Source organism: Poromitra crassiceps (genome assembly GCF_964638095.1).
Source record: "Poromitra crassiceps genome assembly, chromosome: 21".
Classification (NCBI taxonomy): domain Eukaryota; kingdom Metazoa; phylum Chordata; class Actinopteri; order Beryciformes; family Melamphaidae; genus Poromitra; species Poromitra crassiceps.
In genome coordinates, this window is record NC_139638.1 from 25,062,198 (window position 1) to 25,079,697 (window position 17,500).

Sequence of the window (17,500 nt, forward strand, 5' to 3'; positions counted from 1 at the left end):
ATTCACTTCATCCACACAATCAATCTGTTAAACAGTACGTCAGCACTGTGGAGGAAAACAAATCCTCACCATATTGATTATAATAATAATGATTACATAATTCACTTTTCTACAAAGAGGAGGGAACAAAATCAAATTATTAACAACTATTCAGCTATAATAAAGGAAAGATTTCTATCCTGCTATGGCTGCTCCATTAAGGCCCATGCAGTGGAACAGAAACAGCAGAAAACATTTGATTTTTTGGGGGCATTTCAGACTAATGAAAACCAGGATATATCAACATACATAGTACCTATATGTAGATTTCTTTTCTTTTTTTGGGGGGGGGGGCATTAATTGAATCGAACAAGCTTTTAAATCTTTATTATATAGGCTACTATAAGACAGGCTAAAAACACGATATGTGGCGAACAAGCTTTTAAATCTTTATTATAGAGGCCACTGTAAGACAGGCTATAAACACAATATGTGCTGTTTGCTCTTGGTTGTACACCAAACTAAATGAAACAATGTGGCGGTTTAATGTTTCCTTGTTATCTGCAAGTGGTTCGGTTTGGCCATGGTTAGGCATAGCGGTGCCTGGCGGAGATCTGCACTTTGCTGATGAGTAGAGCTGGGTATTGGTTCAAATTTCGAGAATCGATTCGATTCTGATTCACAAGGTTGCGAATCGATTAATCGTGATTCGATTCGATTCGGACTCCGATTCGATTCATTTCAATATTGATTTGGTTAGTGATACCAAAACGTGTTTTTTGAGCTGTAACCTGAATTACATGACTGTCCAGTTATGTAACACAGGGGTTCCCAACCTTTTTTGCGCCAAGTAGATACATGGGGAAAAAAAGTTGCGGACCGGTTGTCAATTTTAATATATTTACTCACCAGGTGGTGACAAAGGGTAAATAACAGCCTTTTCATCTGTCAAAAAAGACACTTTCCCAATTATGCACAGTGATTTGATTTCAAATCACAGCATAATATAACAGCATAATATTTTAGCCTGTTTATTAAAAAAAAACATTATAAAAAAAATCGATCTCTGGACATATGAATCGATATCAAAGAATTAAAATAAAAATCGATTAAAAATAGGAGAATCGATTTTTTTAACCCAGCCCTACTGACGAGCGCACTTTTCTAGTTTATTTTAGTTTACAATTTAATTGAATGATAAGACATTTATATTTAACATTTATTTTGACATTCTGATTTGTAAAGCACTTTCTAAATAAAAAACTGAGTTTATATTTATCCCATTGCTTGTTGATAATTGATGAAAAGGTAGCCATGTGCAGTAATATAGAACATTGAGATGCATCGAGGAATCCAATCAAAGACCGGTGAATGGTAATCGAATGGAATCGTGAGGCCAGTGAAGATGCACAGCCCGTTAGCATGAGCAGTGATAGCCACCATGACTGAACAGACAGAGAGAAGAGACACTCAAACTGCAGCAACATAAAATCAAAGCCCCGCCCACACTGTTTGATTGACAGGTGATCTACCACACATTGCTGCTTTAATAACTCTGTCTACTTGAGATTACACAACTCAGCAGTGGCTCCAGCAGAAAGCCAAAGTCCAGCATAGAGAGGCTGAGTAAATGTGGTCTGGACTCTGTGGAGGAGAGTCATGGTTTCAGAGACGCTGTAGAAGGACAGAATCCCTGCACTGTGATCCAGGTACACTCCTACTCTGGAGGGCAGACGGCCTGGGATGAGAGTGTAGATACTGTTATGTACAAATTTAATACTATCCCAAAATAATAATCCCCAAGACTTGTCATTGTATCCAAAACTACTTACATTCCCTGTTCTGCTAATATTCTTATAAGCAACTGCTATTTCAACTGCAGATCCACCCCACTCCACCTCCCAGTAACAACGGCCAGTCAAACCCTCTCTACTCAGGACCTGAGTGCACTGCACTTCAGTGAATCTGTCTGGGTGACTAGAATATGACTGTTTTTCAGTCATACGTGTTGCTTTTCTGTTCCCCTCAGATAATAACAGCCCTGTGTTTGCTGTGTTTGGATCCAGTGTGATCTGACGTGAATATTTTAAGAAGTCAGCTCTGGTCTTGGGCTCTGGTTGTGGCAGTAAAACATCCACTTCAGTCACTGTCAGTGAGATCTTAGGCCATTCCTCTGTCAGAACATCCTGTAGTTTATCTCTGGCCTCTGACACAGCTGCAGTCACATCCTCAAAGTAGTGCAGAGGACGGGTATCGATCCTGGGTGAGTCTGTAAAATCATTGAGACGTGAACACGAGCCGTAACGGTGTAGAAAGTGGATGTGATCCTCTGTGTGTGAGAGCTGCTCCAGCTCAGCGTCTTTACTCCTCAGCTCAGAGATCTCCTGTTTCAGCTTCACCTGAAGTTCTTCGGCCCGACTCGCTTCCTCTTTCTGCTGGGATCTGATCTGCTCCTTCACCTCAGAGCTTGTCTTCTCAATGAGACGGACCAGCTCAGTAAGGATCTTCTCACTGTCCTCCACTGCTTTATCAGCAGAGAGATTGATAGCTTCCACCTCCTGCTGAAGCACCTTCACGTCTTTCTCTCTGTCCTGGAGTGTTTGCTGGATTTGTTGTCGACTGACTCCGACCTCTTTCTGCCTCTCTGTCCTTTCTGCTGCAGCTGAGACTGCATCGTGGCCTTTATGTTCATCCATGGAGCAGAGATAACAGATACACTGCTGATCAGTACGGCAGAACACCTTCATCACCTCATCATGATGAGAGCAGATGTTCTCCTGAAACTTCACGGTGGCTTCCACCAGCTTGTGTTTCTTTAATGGAGTTTCATCATAGTGATGTTGGAGGTGCTGCTCACAGTAAGAGGCCAGACACACCAGACACGACTTGAGGGCTTTCAGCTTTCTCCCAGTGCAGACATCACAGGCCACATCTCCAGGTCCAGCAGAGCAGTGATCAGGAGGTGCAGCTTGGAATCCTGTCTTCCTCAGGTCCTCCACCAACTCTGCTAACATGGTGTTCTTCACCAGGACAGGCCTCGGTGTGAAGGTCTGTCTGCACTGGGGGCAGGTGTGGATTTTCTTCTGATCCTCTTCATCCCAGTAGTTTTTAATACAGCTCATGCAGTAGTTGTGCCCACAGGAAACAGTCACCGGATCCTTCAGTAGATGCAGACAGATCGAACAGCAGAGGTTTGCCTCGAACAGCTCTTGCTGCGCCATTTCACTTCTCAGTGAGAGTGTCAGATAGTTTCACTGTCCCTCAATTGAAGAAGAGGGGAAGGTGCAGGTTATCAGGCTTTGCTTCATTCCAGGAAGAGGAGTGCTTTTAAAGGAACAGTGTGTTTAGCCCTTGTTTATAACATGAAGTGAAGATTACGACAAAGAGATAAAGAATAGTTGAACTTTGGATCAATATCTCTCTCCTCTTATTCCCCCTAATTTTAAAATAAAGTTCCAAAACCTACCAAAAGTAAGTGGCTGGTAGAACATTTAACAGTAAAACTATTCTCTCTCTCTCTTTTTTATTTTCATTTCAATGGCTTTATTGGTGTGAAAGTTGAAGGAACAATTTTGCCAAAGCAAAGTATAAAGTCCAAGGGTCCTTTATCTGTGTGTGTGTGTGTGTGTGTGTGTGTGTGTGTGTGTGTGTGTGTGTGTGTGTGTGTGTGTGTCTCTGTCTCTCCCTCTTCAGTGGTGTTTCAGCATTTACTGTAGTAACGTGGTTCTTTATAACATCACTTTATGACAGTTGAGGACATCAACTTTATGTCCTCAACTGTTGCAGGCAAAGCACTTGTACAGTATACATGTACAGTATATATGTAAATATGATTGTGAATCCTGATGGGGCTGCTAACTGTCTTATATCTGCTGTTTCTTTCCTTCTCTGATGCTGCACACACACACACACCAGACTGGATCAAACGCACCCCAATGAAAACGTTTCACACTGATGGGAGCAAACATGGAAAGCGTTCTGCACCGTAGCAAGCTTTGAACGTGGATGTTCTTTCCAACAAGAAGCAGACAAGACGGATGTGGAGATAAACAGGCCGTCTGTCTGTCTACTGTGGGAGAAGAACCTACAGGTTTACACTACATGTTTTTGCTGGACCCAGAACGGGCCGGCCTAGAAAAGCCTCGGGGGCTTATACTCACTAGGCACGTTTTTTTACATGGAGCCTAATAATCAGATTATAATAGGTTTAAAAGTCCAAAACAGATTAAAAATGCTCCATATAAACACCTCCATCAGATTAAACAGGCCCAAACCAAACCCGGTTGCAGAGGGGTAGTTTAAACCATTTCAGAATCCGATCAAAATAAAAATGTTAGCATGTAAACCAGACCTGGGCATTTGGCATATCTGTGAAAGGGGAGGGAACAGGAAATATCTGGACAGAATGGAACTGGCTGTGTTTGAGACCAGGGAGGCGGAGTTATCAGGCTTTGCTTCATTCCAGGAAGAGGAATGGCTTTAAAGCGGCAGTGTGTGTTTGTTTAGCCCTTGTTTATAACATGTCATCATGAAGCAAAGATTATGTGTGTATCAGTGCCATCATCAGCATTGTGACATCACTGATAATGTCATCAGTGATGTCATAAGTCACCGATGATGTCATCAGTGATGTCATAAGACACTGATGATTTCATCAGTGATGTCATAAGACTGATGGATGTAAACTTAAGGGGCACACACACACACCCGCACACATGTAATCGCATGTAGCGATGTCACGCAGCAGGCGAGCCTTGGGAATCGAGTGCACGAGATGCCTTGTGTATATGTATGTATATATATATATATACACACACACACACGTCAAAAAGCAATCAAGATGAGTTAGCAGACAGACATTGGAGACTGCACTTTGTTCGGGAGAGAATCGACTCAGTTATAATGTCACATTAGTTTCACAATTTATAGCAGCTTTGCTAGACTTCCTAAAACTAATACAGAATAAATACTTTATTCCTTCTTGGAATTAAAAAACTTTATTGATCTTTTCAAACATTCACTTTGATCACAAATCAATTCACTCAAACCTGAATGATTCTGGATCAATCTTTCCACGTAATATTCACTTCATCCACACAATCAATCTGTTAAACAGTACGTCAGCACTGTGGAGGAAAACAAATCCTCACCATATTGATTATAATAATAATGATTACATAGTTCACTTTTCTACAAAGAGCAGGGAACAAAATCAAAGTATTAACAACTATTCAGCTATAATAAAGGAAAGATTTCTAGGTTGCTAATGGCTGCTCCATTAAGGCCCATGCAGTGGAACAGAAACAGCAGAAAACATTACAGAATTTTTTGGGACATTTTACACTAATGAAAACCAGGATATATCAACGTACATTTAAATATAGTATCATATAGCCTACTATAAAGTTATTGATTTTTGGGGGGCTGCAGTCTGTTGTTTTATTTTAAATTATGTCCAACCCTTTCTTAAACCTTAACTGAACAAGCTTTTAAATCTTTATTATATAGGCTACTATAAGACAGGCTATAAACACGATATGTGAACAAGCTTTTAAATCTTTATTATGCTACTGTAAGACAGGCTATAAACACAATATGTGCTGTTTGCTCTTGGTTGTACACCAAACTAAATGAAACAATGTGGCGGTTTAATGTTTCCTTGTTATCTGCAAGTGGTTCGGTTTGGCCATGGTTAGGCGTAGCGGTGCCTGGCGGAGATCTGCACTCTGCTGACTGAGCGCACTTTTCTAGTTTATTTTAGTTTACAATTTAATTTAGTGATAAGACATTTATGTTTAACATTTATTTTGACATTCTGATTTGTAAAGCACTTTCTAAATCAAAAGGGGAGTTCATATTTATCCGACTGCTTGTTGTAATAATTGATGAAAAAGTAGCCATGTGCAGTAATATAGAACATTGAGGATGCATTGAGATGCATCGTGGAATCCAATCAAAGACCAGTAAATGATAATCGAATGGAATCGTGAGGCCAGTGAAGATGCACAGCCCGTTAGCATGAGCAGTGATAGCCACCATGAATGAACAGACAGAGAGAAGAGACACTCAAACTGCAGCAACATCAAATCTAAGCCCTGCCCACACTGTTTGATTGACAGGTGATTTCCTGTAAGAGCAGTGCAGAAACACCACACATTGCTGCTTTAATAACTCTGTCTACTTGAGATTACACAACTCAGCAGCAGTGGCTGCACCAGAAAGCCAAAGTCCAGCATAGAGAGGCTGAGTAAATGTGGTCTGGACTCTGTGGATGAGAGTCATGGTTTCAGAGACGCTGTAGAAGGACAGAATACCTGCACTGTGATCCAGGTACACTCCTACTCTGGAGGGCAGACGGCCTGTGATGGGAGTTTTGATACTGTTATGTACAAATTCACAACTAGTGCCGCAATAATATAATTCCCAAGACTTGTCATTGTATCCAAAACAACTTCCTGTTCTGCTAATATTCTTATAAGCAACTGCTATTGCAACTCCAGATCCACTCCACTCCACCTCCCAGTAACAACGGCCAGTCAAACCCTCTCTACTCAGGACCTGAACCAGCTCAGTGAATCTGTCTGGGTGACTAGAATATGACTGCTTTTCTCTCATAAGTGTTGCTTTTCTGTTCCCCTCAGATAATAACAGCCGTGTGTTTGCTGTGTTTGGATCCAGTGTGATCTGACGTGAATATTGTAAGAAGGCAGCTCTGGTCTTGAGCTCTGGCGGTGACAGTAAAACATCCACGTCAGTCACTGTCAGTGAGATCTTAGGACATGCCTCTGTCAGAATGTCCTGTAGTTTCTCTCTGGCCTCTGACACAGCTGCAGTCACATCCTCAAAGTAGCGCAGAGGACGGGTATCGATCCTGGGTGAGTCTATAAAATTATAGAGACGTGAAAACGAGGCGTAACGGTGTAGAAAGTGGATGTGATCCTCTGTGTGTGAGAGCTGCTCCAGCTCAGCGTCTTTCCTCCTCAGCTCAGCAATCTCCTGTTTCAGCTTCACCTGAAGTTCTTCGGCCCGACTCGCTTCCTCTTTCTGCTGGGATCTGATCTGCTCCTTCACCTCAGAGCTTCTCTTCTCAATTTGACGGACCAGCTCAGTGAAGATCTTCTCACTGTCCTCCACTGCTTTATCAGCAGAGAGATTGATAGCCTCCACCTCCTGCTGAAGCACCTTCACGTCTTTCTCTCTGTCCTGGAGTGTTTGCTGGACTTGTTGCCGCCGACTGACTCGGACCTCTTGCTGCCTCTCGGTCCTTTCTACTGCAGCTAAGACTGTGTCGTGGCCTTTATGTTCATCCATTAAGCAGAGATAACAGATACACTGCTGATCAGTACGGCAGAACACCTTCATCACCTCATCATGACGAGAGCAGATGTTCTCCTGAAGCTTCACGGTGGCTTCAACCAGCTTGTGTTTCTTTAATGGAGCTGCATCATAGTGATGTTGGAGGTGCTGCTCACAGTAAGAGGTCAGACACACCAGACACGACTTGAGGGCTTTCCGCTTTCTCCCAGTGCAGATATCACAGGCCACGTCTCCAGGTCCAGCAGAGCAGTGATCAGGAGGTGCAGCTTGGAATCCTGTCTTCCTCAGGTCCTCCACCAACTCTGCTAACATGGTGTTCTTCACCAGGACAGGCCTCGGTGTGAAGGTCTGTCTGCACTGGGGGCAGGTGTGGATTTTCTTCTGATCCTCTTCATCCCAGTAGTTTTTAATACAGCTCATGCAGTAGTTGTGCCCACAGGAAACAGTCACCGGATCCTTCAGTAGATGCAGACAGATCGAACAGCAGAGCTTTGCCTCGAACAGCTCTTGCTGCGCCATTTCACTTCTCAGTGAGAGTGTCAGATAGTTTCACTGTCCCTCAACTGAAGAAGGGGAAGGTGCAGGTTATCAGGCTTATTTGCTTCGTTCCAGGAAGAGGAGTGCTTTTAAAGGAACAGTGTGTTTAGCCCTGGTTTATAACATGAAGTGAAGATTACGACAAAGAGATAAAGAATAGTTGAACTTTGGATCAATATCTCTCTCCTCTTATTCCCCCTAATTTTAAAATAAAGTTCCAAAACCTACCAAAAGTGGCTGGTAGAACATTTAACAGTAAAACTATTCTCTCTCTCTCTCTTTTATTTTCATTTCAATGGCTTTATTGGTGTGAAAGTTGAAGGAACAATTTTGCCAAAGCAAAGTATAAAGTCCAAGGGTCCTTTATCTGTGTGTGTGTGTGTGTGTGTGTGTGTGTGTGTGTGTGTGTGTGTGTGTCTCTCCCTCTTCAGTGGTGTTTCAGCATTTACTGTAGTAACGTGGTTCTTTATGACATGACTTTATGACAGTTGAGGACATCAACTTTATGTCCTCAACTGTTGCAGGCAAAGCACTTGTACAGTATACATGTACAGTATACATGTAAAATATGATTGTGAATCCTGATGGGGCTGCTAACTGTCTCATATCTGCTGTTTCTTTCCTTCTCTGATGCTGCACACACACACACACCAGACTGGATCAAACGCACCCCAATGAAAACGTTTCACACTGATGGGAGCAAACATGGAAAGTGTTCTGCACCGTAGCAAGCTTTGAACGTGGATGTTCTTTCCAACAAGAAGCAGACAAGACGGATGTGGAGATAAACAGGCCGTCTGTCTGTCTACTGTGGGAGAAGAACCTACAGATTTACACTACATGTTTTTGCTGGACCCAGAACGGGCCGGCCTAGAAAAGCCTCGGGGGCTTATACTCACTAGGCACATTTTTTACATGGAGCCTAATAATCAGATTATAATAGGTTTAAAAGTCCAAAACAGATAAAAAATGCTCCATATAAACACCTCCATCAGATTAAACAGGCCCAAACCAAACCCGGTTGCAGAGGGGTGGTTTAAACCTTTTCAGAATCCGATCAAAATAAAAATGTTAGCATGTAAACCAGACCTGGGTATTTGGCATATCTGTGAAAGGGGAGGGAACAGGAAATATCTGGACAGAATAGAGAGGTCCAGTAACGAGTCCGGAAATCATCGATGCTAACGCCCCTGGTTCCATACAGTTTTCGCCTATGGGAGTTTTGAATGGGTTTTTGGCGCGATGCTTCTAATAATCTCTCTGGGCAACGCTGGCTTAATCAAACGCGAACCAGTGTTTAGTAACATCATCTTCACACATGAAGACCACTTTTATGAGTTTTGAAGCTTTTACATGCCGTTAAACGGGCGGCTAGCTAGCAAACGGCTAAATGAGACTACACTGCTGAGTCGATGTGGATATATACGTCAATAACGTCACCACTTCAAAGGGCGAACACGGAAATTCTCTTTCCCTCACCTGGTTCAGCCCCGTTCAGCCCGAGGTAATCAGTGCACACATCAACAACAGTCCAGGTTGAGTGCTGACGTGACGTGAAGCCTATGCGACAGTGTGTAGTTCAGGATTAGCTTAGCTCGAGCATTTTACTTCTAGGGCTCGCATTTACGCTACAAAACTCATGAAAGTGGTCCTCATGTGTGAAGATTATCCCGCTGAACCTTGGTTCGCGTTTGATTAAACTTGCGTTGCCCACAGACATTATTTGAAGCATATCGCCAAAAACCCATTCAAAAATCCCATAGACAGAAACAGTGTGGAACCAGGAAGTTCGGGACTTCCGCATTCAGCCTACAAAAATACGTCATCCCTGGACCTCTCTATGGAACTGAGTCCCCCCGTTCCAATACCCATACTTCCATACTATTTAGTAGGCAAAAAAAGATTTAGTATGTCCCAATACATAGTATGTCAGATGCAGTATGCCAAGAGTACCAGGATGTTGTACTACATCAGCTCCTATTTCGGAGTATGCATCGATGCATGCTGCTTCAGCCAAACTTCCCCACAATCCTTTGTGCAGCAGGAAGTTATGTCTTCTTCTTCTTCTTCTTCTTCTAATGTTTTATGGCGGTTGGCAAACAACTTTTTGTGCATTACCGCCACCTACTGGAGTTACGTCGCACTGACTGAGCTGCGTGTTCATGAATGAGATAATTAACTTTAAGAAAGCCTTGAAATATGTTAAAACCAAACAAGCATGGTGTGTACCAAAACATGCATATCTTGATTCCTGTTTAGATCTCTGACTTAATGTTTTTGCTTTATTTATTTTATTTTGTTTATTTGATTGTCTGTTCCAATTTTGTAAATGTTTAGTCTGAATTTTTTGTATAATGTACTGTTTGTTACTGCCAGACTTTGTTTATTGAATAAAAAAAAAAAAAAACACTCAAATGTGGCGCTGCGGACGTCGGCGGAAGTGAGCAAGAGGTCGGAGTTCAGGAAGCTCACGTGACGACAGATGTAGTGTGTCCCAATAGGATGCTTTTTGCATGCATGCTGCACACTACAATCCATACTTTGTGAGGGCAGCGGCAGTACATACTACAAGAAAGAAGTACAAGTATGGGTATTGGAACGGGGCCAGCTGTGTTTGAGACCAGGGAGGCGGGGTTATCAGGCTTTGCTTCATTCCAGGAAGAGGAATGGCTTTAAAGCGGCAGTGTGTGTTTGTTTAGCCCTTGTTTATAACATGTCATCATGAAGCAAAGATTATGTGTGTATCAGTGCCATCATCAGCATTGTGAAATCACTGATAATGTCATCAGTGATGTCATAAGTCACTGATGATGTCATCAGTGATGTCATAAGACACTGATGATTTCATCAGTGATGTCATAAGACTGATGGATCTAAACTTAAGGGGCACACACAAACACCCGCACACATGTAATCGCATGTAGTGAATCGAGTGCACGAGATGCCTTGTGTATATGTATGTATATATATATATATATATATATACATACATACACACACATCAAAAAGCAATCAAGATGAGTTAGCTGACAGACATGAAGACTGCACTTTGTTGTGTTTTAGGGAGAGAATCGACTCAGTTATAATGTCATTAGTTTCACAATTTATAGCAGCTTTGCTAGACTTCCTGAAACTAATACAGAATAAATACTTTATTCATTCTTGGAATTACAAAACTTTATTGATCTTTTCAAACATTCACTTTGATCACACATCAATTCACTAAAAAATGAATGATTCTGGTTCAATCTTTCCATGTACATAATATTCATTTCATCCACACAATCAATCTGTTAAACAGTACGTCAGCACTGTGGAGGAAAACAAATCCTCACCCTATTGATTATAATAATAATGATTACATAGTTCACTTTTCTACAAAGAGCAGGGAACAAAATCAAATTATTAACAACTATTCAGCTATAATAAAGGAAAGATTTCTAGGTTGCTAATGGCTGCTCCATTAAAGGAACACTCTGCCCATTTTCAACCAGCTTTGTATCATTAGAACATCAGTAGTATATCAGAAAACTGTAAACTGTTTTGAAGTCTGTCATTTAATTTGACAGTTATTGAGTGTTAAACTGTGGACCAGTGACATCACTGGTCCACACTAACCCAAATTAATAACTCATTAACTCAAATAAACTCTCAATAACTGTCAAACTAGATGAATGATGAATATTGAATATGAACAGTTATTGAGAGTTGATTTGAGTTAATGAGTTATTAATTTGAGTTAGTGTGGACCAGTGATGTCACTGGTCCACACTTTAACACTCAATAACTGTCAAATTAAATGACAGACTTCAAAACCGTTTACAGTTTTCTATACTACTGATGTTCTAATGATACAAAGCTGGTTGAAAATGGGCGGAGTGTTCCTTTAAGGCCCATGCAGTGGAACAGAAACAGCAGAAAACATTACAGATTTCTTTTGGGGCATTTTACACTAATGAAAACCAGGATATATCAATGTATATTTAAATATAGTATCATATAGCTACTATAAAGTTATTGATTTTTGGGGGGCTGCAGTCTGTTGCTTTATTTTAAATTATGTCCAACCCTTTCTTAAACCTTAACTGAACAAGCTTTTAAATCTTTATTATGCTACTGTAAGACAGGCTATAAACACATGAATATGTGCCGTTTACTCTTGGTTGTACACCAAACTCAATGAAACAATGTGGCGGTTTAATGTTTCCTTGTTATCGGCAAGTGGTTCGGTTTGGCCATGGTTAGGCGTAGCGGTGCCTGGTGGAGATCTGCACTCTGCTGACTGAGCGCACTTTTCTAGTTTATTTTAGTTTACAATTTAATTGAATGATATGGGGGCGGCTGTAGCTCAGGAGGTAGAGCGGGTCGTCCACTAATCGCTTTGGATAAAAGAGGTCGGTGGTTCGATTCCCGGCTCCTCCAGTCTGCATGTCGAAGTGTCCTTGGGCAAGACACTGAACCCCAAATTGCTCCCGTTGGTGTGCCAGCACCCTGCGTGGTAACCTGCCGCCATCGGTGTGTGAATGGGTGAATGAACCTACTGACTGTAAAGCGCTTTGGATAAAAGCGCTATATAAATGCAGGCCATTAATGATAAGACATTTATGTTTAACATAAATTTTTACATTCTGATTTGTAAAGCACTTTCTAAATAAAAAGGGGAGTTCATATTTATCCGATAGCTTGTTGTAATAATTGATGAAAAAGTAGCCATGTGCAGTAATATAGAACATTGAGATGCATCATGATGCATTGTGGAATCCAATCAAAGACCAGTAAATGATAATCGAATGGAATCGTGAGGTCAGTGAAGATGCACAGCCCGTTAGCATGAGCAGTGATAGCCACCATGACTGAACAGACAGAGAGAAGAGACACTCAAACTGCAGCAACATCAAATCACAGCCCCGCCCACACTGTTTGATTGACAGGTGATCTACTGTAAGAGCAGTGCAGAAACACCACACATTGCTGCTTTAATAACTCTGTCTAGTTCAGATTACACAACTCAGCAGTGACTCCAACATGATAATTAACCCTTCTAAACCTATGGCTGATTAATTCCGCCTGGAAATATTTAGTTGTTCCCTGGCCTTTTTATTGTCTTTCCTAATTTCCAGATGTGTTCTGGCCTTTTCCTTGGTGGTATTCCTTGAAACAGTTCCTGTCTGGCCACAGACACAGGTCCACAGTGCACACATCACACTTCCATGGAGGGCCTGGTTCTTCATCAGCTGGCTCTGGGTCCCCCTGGTCAGCAGAAGGCAGTCAAGGCACCCTAAAAATATAGACATAAGATAAGATAAAATATAAATGTAATTGACTGCATGATATCCACCTACCCACACCAGCTATTTTTGTCCCACTGATCAGTGATGGGAGCTGGGGCTCTGTTTGTTTCTCTGTCCCACTGTGATGTCATAAATCCCACTGTGAAATCATCTGTGATGTCATAAATCCCACTGTGACATCATCAGTGATGTCCTAAATCCCACTGTGACATCATCATCATAAATCAATCATCCCTAGTAAAATACACCAGCTATTTTTGTCCCACTGATCAGTGATCAGTGATCAGAGTCATAAAAAAACGTTCACAACTTTTAGATGAAAATAAAATAATTACTGCATATCATATTGAAAAGAAAGGTAATGTTGCACACAAGAATTTAGTGGGGGTTACCCCAAGTAAATTCAGAGCTGCAGAAGGAAAGTGCATGCGTAAAGGCGCACCTTGGATAGCCTATCCACCTCTGTATTTACTATACATATTGTTATTACTCATGCTAGGTCATGATATTGAGAAGTATTATTTGAATAAAGTTGAAAGTTTTTGTTTGAGTGAAGTCAATATCCACTGTATATTTACTGAAAAGTATTTCACAGTACTTACAATGGCGTGGCGTCTTCTTCACTGTGACTGAATCTCCGTGGTCGCTTGGTCGTTCTGATTGAACGCTTCGACATGTTGAGACTAAAAAAAACTACACAAAACACTGAAAGACAACGGACAAACACTGAAATAAAACGAATAAAACTGATCAATGTCTGGGAGTTGTTCCAAAAAATACACCGTGTGACTTTCTTTTCTCTCTCTCTCTCTCTCGTCTTTTTCAGATTTCACTTCCCTGTTTGTTTGTCACGCTGCTGGCGTATGTTGCCAGTGGATTACCGTAATGTCATGTATATGGGGAGAAAGCGCAGCTTCTTCTCTTTCTAGAACCGTCGAGATTTCTCCGATAGGACAAACGGTCTAGGAGTTACGGTACTGTGAACAGGGCATGGTATTTGGGGGGCGCCGGCGATCCCATCGGTTTAGAAGGGTTGCCAAAGTCCAGCATAGAGAGGCTGAGTAAATGTGGTCTGGACTCTGTGGAGGAGAGTCATGGTTTCAGAGACGCTGTAGAAGGACAGAATACCTGCTCTGTGATCCAGGTACACTCCTACTCTGGAGGGCAGACGGCCTGGGATGAGAGTTTCAATACTGTTATGTATAAATTGCTGAAGAGTGTTGGAATAATATAATCCCCAAGACTTGTCATTGTATCCAAAATCACTTACATACCCTGTTCTGCTAATATTCTTATATGCAAGTGCTATTCCAACTCCATCTCCAGCCTCCACCTGCCAGTAGCAACGGCCAGTTAAACCCTCTCTACTCAGGACCTGAGGCTTTTCCTTGTCGACTGACTCGGACCTCTTTCTGCCTCCCGGTCCTTTCTGCTGCAGCTGAGACTGTGTCGTGGCCTTTATGTTCATCCATGGAGCAGAGGTAACAGATATGCTGCTGATCAGTACGGCAAAAAATCTTCATCACCTCATCATGACGAGAGCAGATGTTCTCCTGAAGCTTCACGGTGGCTTCCACCAGCTTGTGTTTCCTTAGTGGAGCTGCATTATAGTGATATTGGAGGTGCTGCTCACAGTAAGAGGCCAGACACACCAGACACGACTTGAGGGCTTTCAGCTTTCTCCCAGTGCAGACATCACAGGCCACGTCTCCAGGTCCAGCATAGCAGTGATCAGGAGGTGCAGCTTGGAATCCTGTCTTCCTCAGGTCCTCCACCAACTCTGCTAACATGGTGTTCTTCACCAGGACAGGCCTCGGTATGAAGGTCTGTCTGCACTGGGGGCAGCTGTGGATTTTCTTCTGATCCTCTTCATCCCAGCAGCTTTGAATACAGCTCATGCAGTAACTGTGCCCACAGGGAACAGTCACCGGATCCTTCAGTAGATTCAGACAGATCGAACAGCAGAGCTTTGCCTCGAACAGCTCTTGCTGCGCCATTTCACTTCTCAGTGAGAGTGTCAGATAGTTTCACTGTGCCTCAATTGAAGAAGGGGGGAAGGTGCAGGTTATCAGGCTTTGCTTCATTCCAGGAAGAGGAGTGCTTTTAAAGAGACAGTGTGTGTTTTAGCTCTTGTTTATAACATGAAGTGAAGATTACGACAAAGAGATAAGGAATAGTTGAACTTTGGATCACACACATTTAGGCTAGTATGTGATCTCCTCTTGATAACTAATGTAATAACTAAAATTAGTTCACTTTCCATTCATTGAGCCTCCCCTGAAACTGATGGGAATGCTTGTCTGTGCGACTATAGGACTGAACACTGGACTCTATCAGTAACAAAGCTCCATCCCCATTCAAACAGCTCCACAGTGCTGACACAGCACAGCCTGAGCAACACTGTCTACTACTTCATAGGCAGAACCTTCTTACACACCACTCAATCCAGTAGATACAGACCAAAAATTGTCAAGTTCAGTTTCACATTCCTGGCAGCACACCGGGTCATTTCCTGTTATGATTGGGCTGTAAAAAAAATCCATTTGCTTCCTGGCTGGCACTAGCCTCAGTGTGTCAAAGTGTGTGTGTGTGTGTGTGTGTGTGTGTGTGTGTGTGTGTGTGTGTGTGTGTGTGTGTGTGTGTGTGTGTGTGTGTGAGAGAGAGGGGGGGGGGTTCTCTCTAATGGTGCTTTATCAAGGCTTGTGGGTGAGAGCACATTGAGTCAAGTGTTATTGACGACCCCTCCTTTGGACCTGTCCAAACAATCAAGGTTGATGTTTGCCACAAAGACGAGTCAGCAAAAGTCAGCAAATATCAGATTGTTTATGGTTCAAGTGTGTGGTGCACAGGTAACTGGTGCACAGGTAACTGGTGCACAGGTAACTGGTGCACAGGTACCTGGTGCACAGGTAACTGGTGCACAGGTAACTGGTGCAGAGGTAACTGGTGCACAGGTAACTGGTGCACAGGTAACTGGTGCACAGGTACCTGGTGCACAGGTACCTGGTGCACAGGTAACTGGTGCACAGGTAACTGGTGCACAGGTAACTGGTGCAGAGGTAACTGGTGCAGAGGTAACTGGTGAACAGGTAACTGGTGCACAGGTACCTGGTGCACAGGTAACTGGTGCACAGGTAACTGGTGCACAGGTAACTGGTGCACAGGTAACTGGTGAACAGGTAACTGGTGCACAGGTAACTGGTGCAGAGGTAACTGGTGCAGAGGTAACTGGTGCACAGGTAACTGGTGCACAGGTAACTGGTGCACAGGTAACTGGTGCAGAGGTAACTGGTGCACAGGTAACTGGTGAACAGGTAACTGGTGCACAGGTAACTGGTGAACAGGTAACTGGTGCACAGGTAACTGGTGCACAGGTAACTGGTGCACAGGTAACTGGTGCACAGGTAACTGGGAGAGAGTATATACGGTATAAATGCAGTCACAGCAGCACTCAATTCATGTAAAAAGTCTACGCATGTTTAGGGGTATGCCATATCATATTGTTATCGATACAGTATACAATATTACAATTCATTACTACTACCATATCGTCAAAAATTCATATTATATTTGTGATAATGGAAATATCCCGACTTGTTGACGTAATAATGACGTCAACTGTTAGGCTGCGTAACAGTGTGATGCAGGCCATTTGAAGAAGTGAGGCTGTGTTAGCGGCCGAGCTGCGTCTGCGAGCCCGCGCAGCAGGCGAGCCCGTGTGCCCGAACAGACAATGAGTTCAACTAAGAGGGAACAGACGCACAGAGAACAGCGCCCTCGGGAGCACACAACGAGTTCAACTAAGAGGGAACAGACACACAGAACAGCGCCCTCTGGACCACACAACAAGTTCAACTAAGAGGGAACAGACACACAGAGAACAGCGCCCTCTGGACCACACAACAAGTTCAACTAAGAGGGAACAGACACACAGAGAACAGCGCCCTCTGGACCACACAACGAGTTCAACTAAGAGGGAACAGACACACAGAGAACAGCGCCCTCTGGAGCACACAACGAGTTCAACTAAGAGGGAACAGACGCACAGAGAACAGCGCCCTCTGGAGCACACAACGAGTTCAACTAAGAGGGAACAGACACACAGAACAGCGCCCTCTGGACCACACAACAAGTTCAACTAAGAGGGAACAGACACACAGAGAACAGCGCCCTCTGGACCACACAACAAGTTCAACTAAGAGGGAACAGACGCACAGAGAACAGCGCCCTCTGGAGCACACAACTAGTTCAACTAAGAGGGAACAGACACACAGAACAGCGCCCTCTGGACCACACAACAAGTTCAACTAAGAGGGAACAGACGCACAGAACAGCGCCCTCTGGAGCACACAACAAGTTCAACTAAGAGGGAACAG

At 43.0% G+C, this 17,500-nt stretch overlaps 2 protein-coding genes across 2 annotated transcripts in view; both read right to left on the minus strand.

Annotated features, from left to right (window-relative positions):
* The window catches only part of rgs3a (regulator of G protein signaling 3a), a gene marked incomplete at its 5' end in the record, with an annotated part of 288,237 nt that overhangs the window by 249,834 nt on the left and 20,903 nt on the right, over nucleotides 1-17,500 (minus strand). The window lies entirely within an intron of this gene.
* Nucleotides 1,539-15,121, minus strand: LOC310795673 (uncharacterized protein; the record flags this gene model as incomplete). The annotated part of the gene is made up of 4 exons (XM_083657747.1): nucleotides 1,539-3,204; nucleotides 6,161-7,819; nucleotides 13,033-13,111; nucleotides 14,500-15,121. The coding sequence occupies 4 exons, from the start codon at nucleotides 15,119-15,121 to the stop codon at nucleotides 1,539-1,541; spliced, it is 4,026 nt and encodes a 1,341-aa protein (XP_083513873.1).